The sequence below is a fragment of the Rutilus rutilus genome (assembly GCF_951802725.1).
Source record: "Rutilus rutilus genome assembly, chromosome: 7".
Lineage (NCBI taxonomy): Eukaryota > Metazoa > Chordata > Actinopteri > Cypriniformes > Leuciscidae > Rutilus > Rutilus rutilus.
The window spans coordinates 20,322,044-20,341,053 of record NC_140221.1 but is presented as its reverse complement, the minus strand read 5'-3'; the positions used below and the strand labels follow the sequence as shown (position 1 = coordinate 20,341,053).

At 39.0% G+C, this 19,010-nt stretch overlaps 1 protein-coding gene across 6 annotated transcripts in view; it reads right to left on the bottom strand.

Moving 5' to 3' along the window:
* Nucleotides 1-19,010, bottom strand: part of slc4a4a (solute carrier family 4 member 4a) — a 70,761-nt gene that overhangs the window by 32,802 nt on the left and 18,949 nt on the right. For 3 of the 6 annotated variants that reach the window (XM_084415229.1, XM_084415227.1, XM_084415232.1), the window contains 3 exons: nt 6,484-6,619; nt 4,644-4,804; nt 2,856-3,035 (listed from right to left, as the gene is read on the bottom strand). In XM_084415229.1, the coding sequence (XP_084271355.1) occupies nt 2,856-3,035; nt 4,644-4,804; nt 6,484-6,619 (477 nt within the window). Of the gene's footprint in view, nt 1-2,855; nt 3,036-4,643; nt 4,805-6,483; nt 7,067-19,010 lie in introns of those variants that run through there. The other 3 variants (XM_084415230.1, XM_084415228.1, XM_084415231.1) reach the window with 2 other exon arrangements.

Genomic DNA, 19,010 nt, shown 5'->3' with positions numbered 1-19,010 from the left:
GTTACTTTAAACTATCCTTGTATCTCTGTAAAGCCGCTTTGGAACAATCTACATTGTTAAAAGCGCTATATAAATAAAGATGACTTGACTTGACTTGACTTAAAGTATACTGCATTTAATAGTGTAAGCGGACACAGGCGGTCAAACTCATGCGCACTAGAAAGTTTAATCCTTGTCCGGTGTCCGATAAAATGACTTTGTACTCATTAAAACTAAAGTTGTGGGTTTTTTTTAACCCCTTCACACAATCATTTGTCAACACGGCCATCTATTGTTGTTGCCATCTTGAGAAGTTTGTTGTTGTTCCGTCTCAGCCATTTATTTTTCGACTGTGAAACAACGGGCCACGGTAGTGGATCATTTGTACTATGCTGATGATGAAATTCACACCATGTGAACTGTACGCATTCAAACTTAAGTATACTTTGGACTTAACACACTACGTGGGGTGAGACACATTCACACATTGGCAACTGGTAAGTTGGAACTTACTAGGCCATCCCATGCTTGGACTTCCAGGGACTCGCAACACCTCCTCAGAGGTGCGAGTCATTAGACAAGGCACTGAACTCTCAAGTGGATTACGTGCTTTTAGTGACAAGTGCAGCAGAGCATCCAGAGGATAAAAAATGGTAAGAAGGGTGAAAAGAAAGATTGTTAAGTGGTTATAGGTATAAAGGTTAGCTAGTTTTGTAAAAGATTGTGTGAGACTGGAGTAAAATCTCACACATTGCTCAGAAAAAGAGAAGGTAGAAAAGAAATAAACATTTGTTAAGAAGGTAGGGAAGAAAGTTCTAGTGAATAACATTTGTCACATTCAAAAAGTCCATTGGTCAATGAATCACAGGATTCATGGTATAAAACCTGTGCATTTGTAGCCTATGACCATCAATCGAATCATGATGTTTGTGTACATTTTTATCAATGCACTATTTGTCTTAACTGAAGTAATGTGAATATTACTGCCAAAATATAATATAATATTATATTATATAATATAATATTATTATTTATTAAATATAAATGCCTCTTGACCCTTATTTGAAGTGTTGTATCATCTTTTCTTTCTCAGATTAGTTAATTAGTTCACCAGTTCATAACGGTTTAGATTCTCAACAATGTAACGCAACAGCATATTGTGTGCATCACTGAAAAACATGGAGACAGGACAGACTAAGACCGGCTACACACTGGCTACGTGGCGTGAGCGTGCCAGCTGCGTGGCGTGTCCGTTTTTATTTCGGCTAGGTTAGAGCTTGCGTGACACGCACATCTCAGCGTGTTGGAAGCGTTTCCAGGCAAAATAGAATAGGAAAAGATGTGTATATGTCATTTTGACACGAATACATATTAATAAATGACATTTTGATGTTTGAAATTCTCTAGGTTTTGACATAAATGCAGATATAAATGTAATTAAAAATATATATAATAATAATAATAATTATCGATTTTCAAATATTGCACCTGTCAATACAGAACGAAATATTCTGTAGCCTATTTTGCCGTCAATACTGCCGACGTTGTCTTTGCTGTATCAGTAGGCTATATATTTACGTTTAACATGAAGTATAGGCCTTCCACAACCCTCTCCCCATATGTCGAACAAGGGTGATCCAATCACGTGAGCAGCACCGCGTCAGACACGTTTCTGGTGTGCAAAGACATAGAAAATGCCACGCTCACACCACGCAGCCAGTGTGTAGCCGGCCTAAACAATATCAAGGACTGACAAGGAACTAGTTACTATTTAAAGACCCCATGAACTCTTTCCATGTCTACTAGCTTTGTCTATATGCGTTTGTTAACAGATATTGATGACTCATCCTTACCTGCACAGTTTTTTGTCCAATAAAATACTCTCCAGAATGAGAATGCCCCTCCCCCTAATTTGACCTGTACCTGACTAGCAAGTGGCAAATCCTGTTAATAGCTGTGACAACTAAAGCCTACTGGATATTAAAAAATACAGTCCCTTTAATATGTCATACCCAAACCTACTGTTATAACAGAAAATATACTACTGTTCAAAAGTTTGGCGTTGGTAAGATTTTTTATGTTTATGAAAGAAGTATCTTTTGCTCACCAAGACTGCATTTATTTTACCAAAAAAATAAAAACAGTAATATTGTGAACTATTATTACAATTTAAAATAATTTAAATATATCAGAATTTTAAGCAGCTATTACTATACAGTCTTCAGTGTCACATGATCCTTCAGAAATCACTATCAATGTTGAAAACAGTTTGATTTGTGATTTTGTGGACTTTTTTTCAGGATTCTTTGATGAATATATCAATATAGGTTCAAAAGAACAGAATTTACTCAAAATAGAAATGATTTGTATCTTAAATCCCCTTACTGCCACTTTGTATCATATAAATGCATCCCTGCTAAATGAAAGTATTAATTTCTTTCAAAATACAAAAAAAAAAAATAACTTTTGAATGGTAGCATATGTCATCATTATTGCAAGTGATTTCATGGAGTCTTTAAAACGAGACAACTACTTAATCAAATCAGCAAATTAGTAAAACATTCATTAGAAACACATTTTTAATATTCGAAAACTATGTGACAGATGCTATCAAATCTGTAAAAGGTTGTGATGTAAATCTTCAAAATAAAGTAAAAACAAATAAAACAAAAAAAATATTTGGTTTTATGGTTCTTCAGTTATCTTTTTGAATAACACAATAAAATTCAAAACACAAAATCAAAAAAGGCAAAAATACTTTTTTAAGTGTGAAGAAAACAATCCACAAAATACTACATAAAAAAAAAAAGAAACAAAAGAATAAAAAGGAAAAAGAAAAAGGAGGAATAACTGCACCAAACTGGCACCCATATTACCATTATCCGGGGTGGAAAACAGCCTACTTGCACTGGAGACCGTCTTGCCAATGTCAGCCAAAGAGCGAAGATTGGACTTCTTGGTCTGGTGGCGATGCTTCCTCAGCAAGGTGTACATGACCTTATCTTTCAGGTCAGCTTTCAAGAGACCATTCTCAATCTGACTGTCAGTGATCATTTCTGAAAGAAACAGAGTGAATAGCAAACAGAGACAGGTAGACCGTGAGAAAGCAAAATGAGGGTTAGAAGAGACCTGCCTAATGGTTATTTCACTTCTACAGATTTTGAGGAGCTAATTGCGCCCCATCACAACAAAGCAATTTTTTTTATTTAAATATCAACTATACATAACTCTGTTCTTAAAACTTTTAACTAGAACTTGAAATTGAACTCTCTGAAGGAACTTGAAGTCAGTGTCAGTGAAGCGACACATTGCGTTCTATTCTTAGCCTTTAGAAGTGGACTTCTAATGAGGCAGTGGCTTGTGCATAAGATTGTCTGGTGGTTCCTGTAAGCATCTATTTTTATAAAAGAGGGTCAAAGACACGAGGCCTGGGCCCTCAGGCCCTTTTTGTGAATGGTTTAGCCCTTAATGGCTGATCCTTCAATTCATTTTTATCTCAAAAGGCGCTCTATGAGGTTGACTGAGCTTAACTCAGCCAAACTTAAGATTTACTGCAAATTGATAATAGGACTTGACACATCATGCTCTGAGTAAGAGATTCGGGTATGAGATTCAAGAATGTGAATTAATAAATCTCACTTGATTGGTGGCAGTGGTTACAATCGCTAACCAGCCATCTTAAATCCAGACAGCTGCAGTAAATGACTAATTTTTTCAATCAATCCTCTAAGGAAGCTCTTATGAAAAAATTACCAGATTCACATACTTTGCTAACAGTGCACTAGCGTTGTTTAACGGCCACACAATTTTCAACCTGATCTTCCTCACGCTCTGTCTGAATTCAGTATAAAAGAAATGGCCGCCCTGAATGGATGCAACCACCCGTGCATCTGAACCCAGAGTTACAGCGGAGGTTGAGAGAGGAGTGTATTAAACAGAGCAATGAATGCATCCTGACATGTGAGCATTTGGAAAGCGAATAAATAGATGGGCTGTGCTGGCCGAGACAGTGAATGCATATCACACGTGCTATATCTCAGTCCGTACAGTACATTTGGAAAAGCTTTTTTTTTTTCTCTGAGTCTGATCTGATCTCAAGTGTTATCTTTATGATCTTTCTTTTGCCCTGTCCACTGACAGTGCTGGCCCCAGAGATCATGCCTTACAAGAAACCATTCTGCATGCTTTCACTACAGAAAAGGCAGCTCAAAATGTTATCATGTTAAATTATTTTCTAAAAACGTGTACTTTCAGCCTTACTTTACCTTGTCTGTCTAAAATAAAATGATAGGCTTATACATAAAAAACACATGTGAAATGACTGCAATACATTTTACTTTATTGAATCTAGGTTGAATCTAGGTTGAATCAAAAGCTTGTAATGAAGAAACTGAAGTAAACTATTTTGGAAGTAATAAAAAGTTAAAGAAAATATTTGTTTTCAAAACTCGTTATAATGTAGTCAGTTACATCATCGTTCTGCTCTTAAATCAGTGGGTCACTCAATTTGAGTTCACTTTGGTTCCATTTTGGTAGAAAAAGGGTATTTGAGTGCCATAGAGACTTTACATTTGTAATCAGAGCATCCACAACATTTTAAGTTAATTATCCTCTGAGTAAGCAGGACAGTCAAAGCCCAAAATGTCTGCAAAGGAAAAGCTTACCAACGACCCCTGGCAGTGTGGAGGCCTCTAGGTCCAGCATGATGGTGCCCTTCTCTATACACGTCCTAAGTTCAAAGAGACTATGTAGGGACAGAGTGGCCACATGTGGTTTACTCCATCGCTCCCCACCTTTTTCCACCTTCTCTTCAAACTTGATCCACCTTAGTAGAAGAAACAACAGAGACTTGAAGGTAATGAAGCTCAAATCAAGTCTCATGTGAACAGTTCTGTATGAAAGTGCAATGCGCAAGTAAACTGATCATTGATTGAAAATGTATTTGGTGCTCAACAAGTAACATTTCTTATTATGATTATTATCACAGTTGAAAATGGTTGTGCTTGTTAATATTTTTGTGGAAATTGAGATACAGAGACATTTTTCAGGATTCTTTGATGAATAGAAAGTTTAAAACAACAGCATTCAATTTAATGCATCCTTGCTGAATAATAGTATTAATAAAAAAATAAAAAACATACTGAACCCAAACTATATACATATTCTTAAATCTACTGTATCAGAGACAAAATCCAGTCCCAGACATCAAACTAGAGTCTAATACAGCCCTCATATTGAGCTCTAATCTTCCCTCCTGTAAAACTTTATTCAAATTGATGAGCCTGCTTGAAAGGATTAAATATGCAATCTCTAATCCTAAAATACACAAACAGGCTGTAATCTCATCTCTAAAACAATCTCACAAATAAAGTCTTGATTGAAAATGAAGAGATCAGCAGTAATAATTCCTGTGCTCATTCGTAGTGATCTGTTAAATGGCCACTGTGGCATGTGATAATGGCCACTGATTGGGGACCACCTGGAGTGCTACTAATTTTAACATGAAACTGCCCCTCTCATTGAATGATCAAACCCATTCAAGAGCAGCACAGCTCCATAATTGATGTGTGCTGCATGCAAGACATGGCCTTCATCAGAGACCAAGTTTTCTGCTCAAACGAACTCACGATCACAGGGATTTAAAGCAACAGTGTCTGTTAAATGCTTGAGTGTCAGCTGAAAGCATCTATGTAATATTTCTAAACTGCTTCACACCATTCCCTAAAAAATAATCAGATGGGAAACATCCCTTTAGACACTGTCAGGCATTTAAAATGTCTTCAGATACTGGCACCAAGCAGTCATTGGCAATGAGCCAGTACACTTGAATGTTCTTTTGATGAATTGTATGGAGCCTATATAACAAGTCTGTAAGAGTAATTAAAGTGGTCTATAAAGCAAACAGAACATAAGTGTACTATTTTTCCCATCTTCTCTAAAAATGCACTATCATTTAAAAGTTTGGGATCTGAACAATTATGCTTTTGAAAGAAGATTCTTATGTTCACCAAGGCTGCATTTATTTGATCAAAAATACAACAAAAAAGGTAATATTGTAAAATATTGCCATTTATTCCTGTTATGGGAAAGCTGAATTGTCAGCAGCCATTACAACTCACTTCAGTGTCACATGATCCTTCAGAAATCATTCTAAAATGCTGAATAGAAAGCTGGGGGGAAAAAACAGCATTTAAAATAGAAATCTTTTTAACGCATCCTTGCCGAATAAAAAGTATACATTTCTTTTTCTTTTTTTACCTCTTAAATGACCCCAAACTTATAAATTAACATAATTCCTCCAAAAAATGAGTACATTTTAGGAGATCTGTTTGCAAATTTAAAATGAATAAAATTTGGCCAAACCATGAGATAAAATAATACTATTAGAAACAAATAAATATTCAGGGAACATAAGCTTTTTTCAACACCTAATTTCTGCTAATAATACTGGCTCTAATAGCTCTGGTCCCTTTTTGAGTCCCAGCAAAGTCATGAGGCTCTTACCTGGCAGTTTCCTTCCACTCCATCTCCTGGCCATCAACAGACAGTAGCTCGTCCAGCTCTGTGAAGAGCTGAGGAGGCGCTGGACTGTCATCGTCCTCTCCCAGCATGAATCGGATGCGCTCCGCAGCAGGTGAAACTGCAACAGGAAAAATACTGCGGGTCAGAGGCACAGGTACAGTCCTGCATATTTCCAGCTTGCCATCACTTATGCCATTAGGCCAGATATCCAGTTTTTCTCCAGAGGGAGGTGGAGGAGGAATCTTGACAGCAGACAGGTCTGAATCTGGGTCCACAACCTGATTGGACTCAAATTCCATCTTCACCTCCTCTCCAGCCTCACTCTTCTCCACATTATTGTTCTCAGACATGTTCTCCAGGTTATTATCTGATGCATCCATCCTAAAACCCTCTTTAAAAACACTTTTGTTCCCAAGAACACGATCAAAGTTGGTGAGGATGGCTGAGAGTGGGAGGGAGGTCAAAGACACGAGACCCCACGCAGACAAGCAGCACTCAGACCGTCATTAGAGATCCTCCGTGTTGTCTGCTATCCTGTACACCCCACTCTAACACAGTGACACCTAGGTAGTTAAAAGGGGGTCCCACTTGTCACCCCAGAGCAACAGCCCGCCCATCGGCTGCTCCGGCTGTACCCCCTCGCCATTGGCCCTCCGACTTTGGCACCTTGCCCTGAGCCCCTCATTAACAATTAGGAAATGTTTCACAAACTGTTCATTCTTCTCAAGAGGGCCTCGCTTTCCTTCTCTCTTGTTTTCTAATTTGAATATTTATTAGTTCTTGTGGAAAAGAGTAAACAGTCCCTAGTAAAAAAAGGATATATACCAAAATGTATTTAAAATACGTCTGTTTCATACTAAGTATACTACAAACGCATTGACATATTTACTGACAGACTTACTGGTATAAATATTACAATTAAAATTTATTTGGAGTACTTCTGTATTGCACAATGCACATTTCTTAATATTAAGAATAAAATGTGTTTAAATATCACTCTTAGTAAGGATAGAATGATATCTGTATAAGATCTTTAAATGCAAGATATTTAAAGTGTACCTAAAGTATACTTGCAATAGTTCCACTTTAGCACAATCAAACAAGTATATTTTTAGTTGGACCTCAGCCCTATTTCTGGATAACTAAAGGGTCAGTTCACTCAAAAATGTAATTTCTGTCATTAATTACTCACACTCAAGTCGTTCCAAACCCGTAAGACCTTCGCAAGACCGACGTTCATCTTCAGAACACAAATTAAGATATTTTTGATTCTGTTTCTGAACCAGCCATAGCCATAGCCATAGCCATAGCAACGTTTTTGCAACTTTCAAGGCCCAGAAAGGTAGTAAAGACATTGTTAAAATAGTCCATGTGACTACAGTGGTTCAACCTTAATGTTATGAAGCGACGAGAATACTTTTTGTGCGCAAAAAAACAAACAAAAATAGCGACTTTATTCAACAATTTCTTCTCTTCAATGTCAGGTAAACACAGAGCAACACTTCTGGGTTGTACGTCAGAACGACAGCTCAGTATTGGCCAGCTCCTGTGTCAGCAGCACACGTATGCGTCGTGGTGCTCACGTGAACAGCGCCAGCCAATAATGAGCCGGTGTTCTGATGTAGGACCTTAAAGCGTTGCACTGCGCTTTTTGCAGTGGGTGAACTTTTTTATAACTCATCCGTTTAAATTATAATAAGCCTTAAAGTTCAGCATAATTAAGGGCGTGGCCACTTGAGTGACAGGTGGATTGCCGCTGCTGTCACTACTAGCCGTTTGTATGCTGTCTGTTAGCCGTTACGTCACCTCAGCTAATCCCGCCTCTTTGCCCATTTTGAGTGACGCGCTGCCAAGATGGCGACGGACAGCTCCGCCCACTTTGGGCTTCAAAAATGCTCTTCAGAAACCATTGTTTTATACAGTCTATGGAATAAACACTGTTTTTTATATAATTTGCATTATCACACAAAATAGAACTGGACATTTTCATATTTTCAGATATCTGTGTAAGGTGAAATGTCATGGTGACTATTCTTCAATACCTCTCCCTATTATTCAATATATGCTCAGAAAAAATTGGTACAAGTGAGAAACTGTCCTCTGATTCAACGTCCATTGCTGATGTCACTGGCTTGAGTTGACATCTTCTAATGTTGATAACATCAAAATAAACATCATGGATACAATGCTGTTTGAGTAAATGAGTAATCTGATTGTACAGTTCAGCACTGAACCTCCAGACTGAATTACTATCCATAAAGTGCTTGTGTTTCTTTGAAAAGGTTATTAAACTACAGTATCTGAGTGGATAGAAGTACTGGATATAACACTAGCTTTCCAAAGCCAGTATTTCCCTCAACTTTTATTGCTTCTGATATTGTGAAAGACAGGTCAGAGATGTTATCAGCAACTGGAAAAGTGATAACAGAATGAGAAGAAACTTTAAAACTACACTAGCAACAAAACATCAGTAATTCAAACATTTTTATAATACCATAACCTACGACACCTTTGTTCATATTGAACACTATCATGAGTTTACAAATCAAAACACTGTAACTGAGACTATAAAAATGTGCCAACTAATATACAGAGATTTTGCCTTGATAGTCTGCCATGATTTCCTCTTATCTTTGGTGAATTTTAAGGTATTTCAAGAATTTCATACACAGTTTTTCAAATATACACTACCGTTCAAATGTTTGGGGTCAGTATGTTTAAGAAATTAATACTTTTATTCAGCAAGGATGCAATAAGCTAATCAAAAGTGTCAGTATTATGTGACAAAAGATTTCTATTTCAAATAAATTCTGTCAAATAATCCTCTTCTTTTTTTTTTTTTATCAAAGTCTCCATAAAAATATTTCAATATTAAAATTCAATAAAATACATAAAAATAAGCAGCACAACTGTTTTAAACATTGATAATAAGTTTTTTTTTCTTGATCACCAATTCAGTATATTATAATGATTTCTGAAGGATTGTGAGACACTAAAGACTGGAAATTATGCTGCAAATTCAGCTTTGCCATCACAGGAAAAAATTAAATTGTACAATATATTCAAAAATAAACAGTTATTTTAAGTTGTAATAATGTTTCTGTATTTTTGATCAAATAAATGCAGTTTTGGTGAGCATTAGAGACTTCTTTCAAAATCATTTAAAAAAAAATCTTACAAACCCAAAACCTTTGAAACGGTATGTATCGAGAAATTGCAATACATTATGTGCATTGTTTAAAGTAAAAAAAAAAAAAAAAACTCAAAGTTTAAAGTATATATTTATTGATTATTTGATTATTTTTAAGATATGTTCAGTTCACAGGAAATGACTAGGCAGTACTGTTTAACTCATTTGGGCCAATTCGTTGTCCCAACTCTGTTCTTCAAAGTCCACACACAAAGTGACCCATGCATACAGACAACTCTGCTGTGGATACCAAGCACTAAGCCTCAGCGGACACTCACTTCATGCTGTTGTTAAGCAGGGCCGGGACAGAGGGAACAAGCGAGGGAGGGAGAGAAAGAGGCATGGGTGAGTTCAGTATGGGAGAGAGTGCAAAGGACAGATAGAAATGAAAATCACATCGTTCAAACAAAGTTTCAAAGCTGTGGGCTCTCTCGCCAAGAGCTACGACCCACACAAAGGGGACTTTGTCCATGCACCAGGGGCTTATGGGAAAAGCGAGGGGGAAGTATGCCCAGGGTCCAAAAAGGGACTTAGCTGAGCGGCCACTTTATGCTGGAGAGTCCCAATCTCACTAGCAAAACTGTGCAACATCCCACATGCAAACAGCAGTATCCCAATCCACATTCCTCTCACTTCATCTGAGAGCAAGTATTCAATGACATTCTTGCACCATGCACAGACCAGAAAAACAATAATTCTCAATGCTCACGGGTCTGTGAATTGTGGTGTTGAGGCAGTTACAAGCTTCCCACGTCTGTCTGTAGTAGAATTAATGGCCTTTGGAGCACTGCACGTCCTGTATACTCACAGACATGATTAAACTGCAGGCTTGGCAGCTTGTGGGCATTTCAAAGAGATCATTCAGAACACACAATATTTTCATCAGAAGTCCTGCTCTCTTATTCTTTTGCTGATGGTGACAGTGCTTTCCAGAAAGAGGCCAATATTAAAGAATTAGTTTAATTGAGAAAATTTGTAATTCTGTATTTACTTACCCTTATGTTGTTCCAGACCTGTATGAGTGTCTTTGTTCTGTTGAACACAAAATAAGATATTTTAAAGAATGTTGGTAACCAGACAGTTGACGGTAGCCATTGACTTCCATAGTATTTTTTCCTACTGTTTTATTGCCAACATTCTTCAAAATATCTTCTTTTGTGTTCAGCAGAAGAAATAAATTCATACAGGTCTGGAACAACATAAGGGTGAGTAAATTATGACAGATTATTTGGGTGAACTAACCGTTCAAGGCATAAAATACATCCAACAGAAGCAGATTTGATAGTACAGGTTTTCCCAAAAGGGGGGTTCGTGAATTGATAAAAAGCAAATAATGAATTCAATCAAACGTAACATTAAAATTAAGAAATGGGGCTACACAATTCATTTAAATAAAACTGAAATAACGATCTATCTTTTCAGATCACTATTATCAAATCAAACGCTGTGATTTAATGAGAACTACATAGTCAGTTGTTTCAGAGTGAAGAGCGGCTCTGTTCATTTACACATGTGCAGCTTATAATACCGTGCAATTCAGTTTACAGTTCACAGCTGCTTCTCTCAAACGAGTCTGCGCAGTAGTGAGAGTCTGCGCAGTAGTGAACTCGGAGCCTGAGTCTGCGCAGTAGTGAGAGTCTGCGCAGTAGTGAACTCGGAGCCTGAGTCTGCGCAGTAGTGAGAGTCTGCGCAGTAGTGAACTCGGAGCCTGAGTCTGCGCAGTAGTGAGAGTCTGCGCAGTAGTGAACTCGGAGCCTGAGTCTGCACAGTAGTGAGAGTCTGCGCAGTAGTGAACTCGGAGCCTGAGTCTGCGCAGTAGTGAGAGTCCGCGCAGTAGTGAACTCGGAGCCTGAGTCTGCACAGTAGTGAGAGTCTGCGCAGTAGTGAACTCGGAGCCTGAGTCTGCACAGTAGTGAGAGTCTGCGCAGTAGTGAACTCGGAGCCTGAGTCTGCACAGTAGTGAGAGTCTGCGCAGTAGTGAACTCGGAGCCTGAGTCTGCGCAGTAGTGAGAGTCTGCGCAGTAGTGAACTCGGAGCCTGAGTCTGCGCAGTAGTGAGAGTCCGCGCAGTAGTGAACTCGGAGCCTGAGTCTGCACAGTAGTGAGAGTCCGCGCAGTAGTGAACTCGGAGCCTGAGTCTGCACAGTAGTGAGAGTCTGCGCAGTAGTGAACTCGGAGCCTGAGTCTGCGCAGTAGTGAGAGTCTGCGCAGTAGTGAACTCGGAGCCTGAGTCTGCGCAGTAGTGAGAGTCTGCGCAGTAGTGAACTCGGAGCCTGAGTCTGCACAGTAGTGAGAGTCTGCGCAGTAGTGAACTCGGAGCCTGAGTCTGCGCAGTAGTGAGAGTCCGCGCAGTAGTGAACTCGGAGCCTGAGTCTGCACAGTAGTGAGAGTCTGCGCAGTAGTGAACTCGGAGCCTGAGTCTGCACAGTAGTGAGAGTCTGCGCAGTAGTGAACTCGGAGCCTGAGTCTGCACAGTAGTGAGAGTCTGCGCAGTAGTGAACTCGGAGCCTGAGTCTGCGCAGTAGTGAGAGTCTGCGCAGTAGTGAACTCGGAGCCTGAGTCTGCACAGTAGTGAGAGTCTGCGCAGTAGTGAACTCGGAGCCTGAGTCTGCGCAGTAGTGAGAGTCCGCGCAGTAGTGAACTCGGAGCCTGAGTCTGCACAGTAGTGAGAGTCTGCGCAGTAGTGAACTCGGAGCCTGAGTCTGCGCAGTAGTGAGAGTCTGCGCAGTAGTGAACTCGGAGCCTGAGTCTGCGCAGTAGTGAGAGTCTGCGCAGTAGTGAACTCGGAGCCTGAGTCTGCGCAGTAGTGAGAGTCTGCGCAGTAGTGAACTCGGAGCCTGAGTCTGCACAGTAGTGAGAGTCTGCGCAGTAGTGAACTCGGAGCCTGAGTCTGCGCAGTAGTGAGAGTCCGCGCAGTAGTGAACTCGGAGCCTGAGTCTGCACAGTAGTGAGAGTCCGCGCAGTAGTGAACTCGGAGCCTGAGTCTGCGCAGTAGTGAGAGTCTGCGCAGTAGTGAACTCGGAGCCTGAGTCTGCACAGTAGCGAGAGTCCGCACAGTAGTGAGCGTGAAGTGGAGGCCCCACCCACACTCCCACAGAAACGGTTAGTACAGTTTACTGCAGAACAACTCATTATGTCGGTGTGAAATAAACAGCTATGGAAAGGTAGAAATTAAAGTTAAAACTCCAATCTTGAAGTTTAATTTGATTGTTTAGTTTGTCTCATGTCCCATTCGATTACAAGGAGAGGGCGGGGTTTATGAGCTATACTGCATCCAGCCACCTGGAGGCGATCTAAACGTTTTGGCTTCACTTTTCAGGACTTGTGAGGCACACTTGGTATGAGCAATAGTAATCTTTGTTTTAGCAATCCATTTTCAAACAATCATATGTATGTAACACTTTCACATAGTTTTTGGACTAATGAATAATGCATATGAATAATGCAACATGTTTTTGTTTTGTTTTGTTTTTACATACAGTATTATTTTTTTAACAGCTCTGTAAACCTGACAGCTGTGCTATGTGTGAGTAGATTTACACTTCACTGGTTTACTGGCACAAAAAGGCATGATAAGAGTGTGTATTAAGAGGATGTCTTTTGTATTTTCTCCTAGCAACAGATGCTTGGCGGAAACACACGACTTGCCACATATCAAGACACAAAGAGGGTTTCAAGTCAACTTCCAAATGGGAAGCACAAATGGGGCAACACTTAAACTAGCAATAACTCAAAATAGTTCAATATAGTTTATTATAGGTTATCTAATAGTTCCCAAAACAAAAATATTTGTGCCTCTAATACTATGGTTTGTGCCTAGGTCTTATAACTTATAAAAACTTATGACTCTCAACACTTTGGTTTACAACTAATAAATATTTAATTTGTAGCTTTCAGACTAACTCTTATGACAAAATGATGTATCAAGTGTGATGTTTTCTGTCTTCTATGTCAGATGAAACATTTAGCCTGTAAGAAAGAAGTCAAATGCTGGTCAGCTGCATGTTTCACATCAGTCCAGCAGTGATGAGCACAACAGTGATTAAACACATTTGAGGCGTCACATGCCTGTGATGAGTGGCTCTTGTCTTTTGTTTGAGGCACAAAAGAGTTTTATTCAGAACAGCTATTGTTCTTTCACTTGACTGCCTCCCCTGCCATCTCCTACTGACTTCCTGACAGTAACTGATACCCTGAGCACACCAGAGCACAACTACCACTGTCTTCGCAACAACTTTCCCACATCATGGAGAACGTCCACATCCTAATGATTCTTTGAATAGCTGTTTGGGACAGCTAACTGCCTGAGTTTTCATCTTCCTCTTTAGATTTAACTTTTCTACCCTATTAGTAACATTTTCTAGCACACATTATGTTTTTCAACATTTATTGTTATTCAGTATGTGATTATGCAACTGTTAGCGACAACAAGGGGACAGAATTGTCGATGACCCGCTAATCAGAAAAGAAGCCTCACATGCAGGACCCTTATGTCTGTTCTCCCACTCTCATCAGAAAGTGATTAGACTGAGCCACTTAACACTCTCTGATTACCCTACATGCCTTGTGTTGCTCTCTATAGATACAATTCAAATTTTGTGAAATCACTCTTTTGTTATCTGAAAATTAATTTCACCACTTGACCCTCCTCAGATGTCAGGATTAGAGCGGAGTCAACAAAGGACCAGGAATACATTTGGGTCTGACTTAAAACTGATGTTTTGAGAGGGATTCCATAATGGTAGCCCTGAGAGACTAATAATGAATGGAGAAATCTACCACCAGAGCAGGGATTGACGCTTACTTTTCTTTCCACAAGGAGCACGTCTGCTCCCAATTTGAAAAATTTAGGAGCCCATAAAGAACTTTAGGGGCGCAAAGACTAATGTCTTAAAGGATTACGAGGAAACAAAGGATGCAAAATTATTTAATTTTATGTTATTTAATAATGATGGAATTATGCATATTCTAAACATTGAATTAAATGCCAGATACAGTTTATTTTGTAACTGTTTAAAACAAGCAATTGCTTGGCAAAAAATCTGCAGTAATTATTGCGAATTGCTCTGAAACCGTGAGCAATTTCAAAAAGCTTCAGGCAACAGTGCCACATTTTACTTTGAACGTGCAGCTCTAATATTTATTTTATGAAATCATCAACTCAAGGAAACTTAAAAAACTTAAGTTGTCTTTTGAAATGTAATAATCACATTAAAACCGTGTCAAGATTCCTGTTTTCCTGACTCGAATTTAAGACCTTCTAAAATTAAGAATTTGTTAAATCATTTAAGATATTTAAGATACTTATAACTGAATTTAAGACTTTTTAAAGACCCACGGTGACCTACTTTTTATGCACACATACTCCAAAATACATTTTACGGTTCACACACAGTTTCTTCCTTTCATGGAAAGGAAAGTAAAGTAATTAACTTTTTAAAACAGATAGTTATGGCCCTGGATTTCTAAAATTCAAAATTTTAGGTATGTTGAAATTCACAATAGCCTATAGCAATAGTTTGTTATGGTCGGTATGGTACTCACAACACAAACAGGCACACGCACAAAAAGGAAAATACTATAAGCATTTAATATAGATTGCTGGAGATTAAAAGCTGGAGAAAAATACAATACCAATTCGTCAATTTAAATGCAAACAACACAGAATAAACCAAGAAGAACTGTGAGCCATGACAGACCCTTTGCGGACAGTCCGGATGAAACCTGGCGACCGACCAACGGAGGCGAAGAAGGGAGAGGTGGAGACCCAGCCGGAGCCTAGGCGAGCCAGGCGGAGCCAACAATGAGACTGGGCGACACCGTAGATTAGGGGTGGAACGGTACACAGAAGTCACGGTTCGGTTCATACCTTGGTTCAGACATCACGGTTCGGTATACGAGTTCGGTACAATGGAGGGAAAAGCAAAACAAAAATGTAGAAGGCAATTTTTTTTTTTTATTGTGCATGTCTCAGGCTGTACCACCAAAGGAAAATAAATGTCTTAAGCCTTGTATATTTTAAATAAGTTGTATTAATAAAGTAAAGGCATAGAACCAGTTTATTTGTAGAACATTGACAATAGTTTTATATAATTCGTTTATTAATTAAATTAATAAAAAGACAAAAAGACCTTGAGATGTGTTTGGTAAGTGTACCTGAATGAATTTAAAATTAATTTTCTATATTTCAGATCAATATATTTGTTTTCCTTAAAATTTTAAATGAACACTAACTTTATTCTCATCTGAATTATAAATAATTTATTTCTGTATAAAATAATACTACCATGTTTTTACACATATGATTTTCTTTTTTAATCAATGTAGAATGTGTAACTTAAAAATAAACAGATTAGTGCTCTGTTTGAGGACAAGAAATGAAAACCAATGCAATATGATGAATGTCCAAAAGATGGCACCCACAGACTGTTTTAAAATGGGGTTGGATAAATATTTTTTACTTTTAAACTCCTTTTTTTTTACTTTGTGTGTGTGGGTGCGTGTGTGTGCGTGATTTTGGTTGGGTGACAGTTGTAGGTTACAGTTTGACAAAAGCACAATGTTGTGTTTTATACAAATATAAGTAAACACTTTGCAGTTTGAATGATGTCCTGTATGAACAAAATGACGGAGTATGTTTTTATGTTTCCACTGCTCGATCTCGACCGCGCCCGCACCTATCTCTCTCTCTCTCACACACACACACACACAAACACACACACAACATATTCCAGCATTGCAATCTTGACATTGCAGCCTGTTCATTATAGCCACGGAGCTTCAGAGCTAAGGCAAGGCTACAGATTAGGTGTCCCTAAAGAACCCGCGTATCTAACAGTAGTTCCGCATTACATTAATTAATTTGCACGGTGAGTTTTATTTATTTTTATACCGTGTATTCTCCGTGTATATTCATGCACCGAACCGTGACGCCCGTACCGTTTCGGTTCAATACGAATACATGTACCGCTCCACCCCTACCGTAGATCCTGGAAGCCAAATCGGAGCCACAGTAATGAGCGGCCGAGATAGAGGTGCAGGACTGAGGTGCAGCCAGTGGGACAGGCGAAGCCGCAGGGAAGGTGGAGCCCAAGTGAGCTGAAGGAGTGGAGGGACGAAGTGCAGCTGAAAGGTCAGAAGTCTATGCCGCAGGCAAAGTGATACTGGGGGGCAAGAGGGAGCAGACTGGTCGACGGGCCAAAGTGCAGTGACAGGCTTGGGAGCCTGAGGTAGAGACAGAGGATCCACTTGCAAGGCGGAACTGGCGACCGGAAGACCCAAGGAGGATCCGCGCAGCAAAGTGGAGTAAACTGAGGAGATGCAGAGGAACTGAAGAGAGCCAGTGGAGACAGAGTCAAAGAACTGGCTATCTTGGGTAGAGAAGGCAGGAGAGGGAGGCTGGGTGGGACCAGCAGCGACAGGAGACTTCTGGGAATTATCTCTTCCAGTTCCTCAAAAAAACAAATAGGGACCTGACACAGCTCACCCTCAGCGATGGGCTCCATCACATGATCTTGTAGTATACTCCACTAAAACACCTTCCTCACAGTACATTGTTACCGGCTCACACACCTGGTCAGACTCTCTGTGTGGCTCGGACTCCAGAGCGAAGATGGCCTCAGTTTACAGCTGCAGCGCCGTCTTTGTGGCTGGCTCGGTCTCCAAGTCTGCTGAGGGTTTAGGCTTTTGGTCCAATTAGGGAGGAGGCTAAAGACTGGCTGCACTCTGGGTCTGGACTGGGGCTCCTCAGCTAGGCAGACAGTGAACGGTGAGCAGCAGCTCACCAGCATCTACTCCACAAATTCTGCGAATGCCACTCTTGGACCATCGGCGGGCAGGCGTTCCATAATTGGCTTGTTCAAACTAGCCCTGTGAGAACTCAAGGCTTAAATACATATGGGAAGCTCATGCTAAATTAATAAACCATGGAGACTAACTAGGAACACAGTTAGTCAACTAAAACTAAAACACAAACGGACTGAACATACACCTGACACAGTTAGGATGCAAAATATCTGTATATTTACATTTACACTACAGTTCAAAACTTTGGGGTCTGAACTAGGGATGTGATGGTGACGAAACATGTCAGTTAATCGACACATGACAACACAGGTAATACAAGTATTCAGTTGGAGTTTTTCCATTTTTTTCACCTTGCTTTTAAATTGCTTATGAATGCCGTGTGGCCGTTCGCATTTTACTAACAAAACAAATAAAATAAATGAAATCTGACTCCTGCTGCTGATCTGTGCTGTGACTCTCCTTCAGACAAGCAGACGTGATTAGTTTTTAATTGTAGTGTCTGTTCTCTAACTGAACTAAATTATTTTTATTACTATAAAAAAAATCTAAACAGTGGGGGGCGGTGCCGTGGTGGGAAAATGATGTAATCGGTGTGTAGTTGAACACCGTGTAATACCGGTAACAGTATCGCAGCAAGCCTAGTCTGAAAATAAAAGTATTTTATGTTCACCAAGCCTGCATTTATTTGATCAAAGTATACAGTAAAACATTAATATTGTGAATTATTATTAATATTTAAAATTGCTGGTTTATATTTTTATATTTTTTAAACAGAATGTATTCCTGTGATGGTCAAAGTTTAATTTTCCGCATCATTCTCTTCAGTGTCACATGATCCTTCAGAAATCATTCTAACATGCTGATTTGGTGCTTAGTAAGGAACATTTCTTATTATTATCAATGTTGAAAACCGATTTGCTGCTTACTGTGGAAAGCGTGATACATTTCAATATTCTTTGATGAATCGAAAGTCCAAAAGAATAGCGTTTATTTGAAATATAAATCTTTGTAGCATTCTAAAAGTCTTTACTGTCACTGTTGATCAATTTAATGTGGTTTTGCAAAATATAAGTATTAATTTCTCCAAAAGAAAAATGTCAGTGTACATGCCAGGAACTACATCTGGTGGAAAGATAGAAATTATTGAATTTGCTTGACAGAATAATAAATAAAATACATACAATCTTAATGAAAACAGTGTCCTTTTTTTATTATGTAGTGCTTAATAATATAAAACAATCAAGACGATGGTGTATTGTAAATATAGGCATTGGGCTTAATTACAGTGCTATGCATAAGTTTAGACACCCTAGCTAAAGTTGACTAAAAAGAGGAATAAAAAATCATCTTTTGGAAATTGAACTTAATGCCTTAATTTAAAAAATTTGGAAAAATCCAACCTTTAAGGACACCAATTTTCTTTGTGAATGAATAATGTATCGTAAATAAATAAATGTTCTTCCTTAAAATACAGGGTGCATAAGTTTGGACACCCCTATGTTAAATTCCCATAG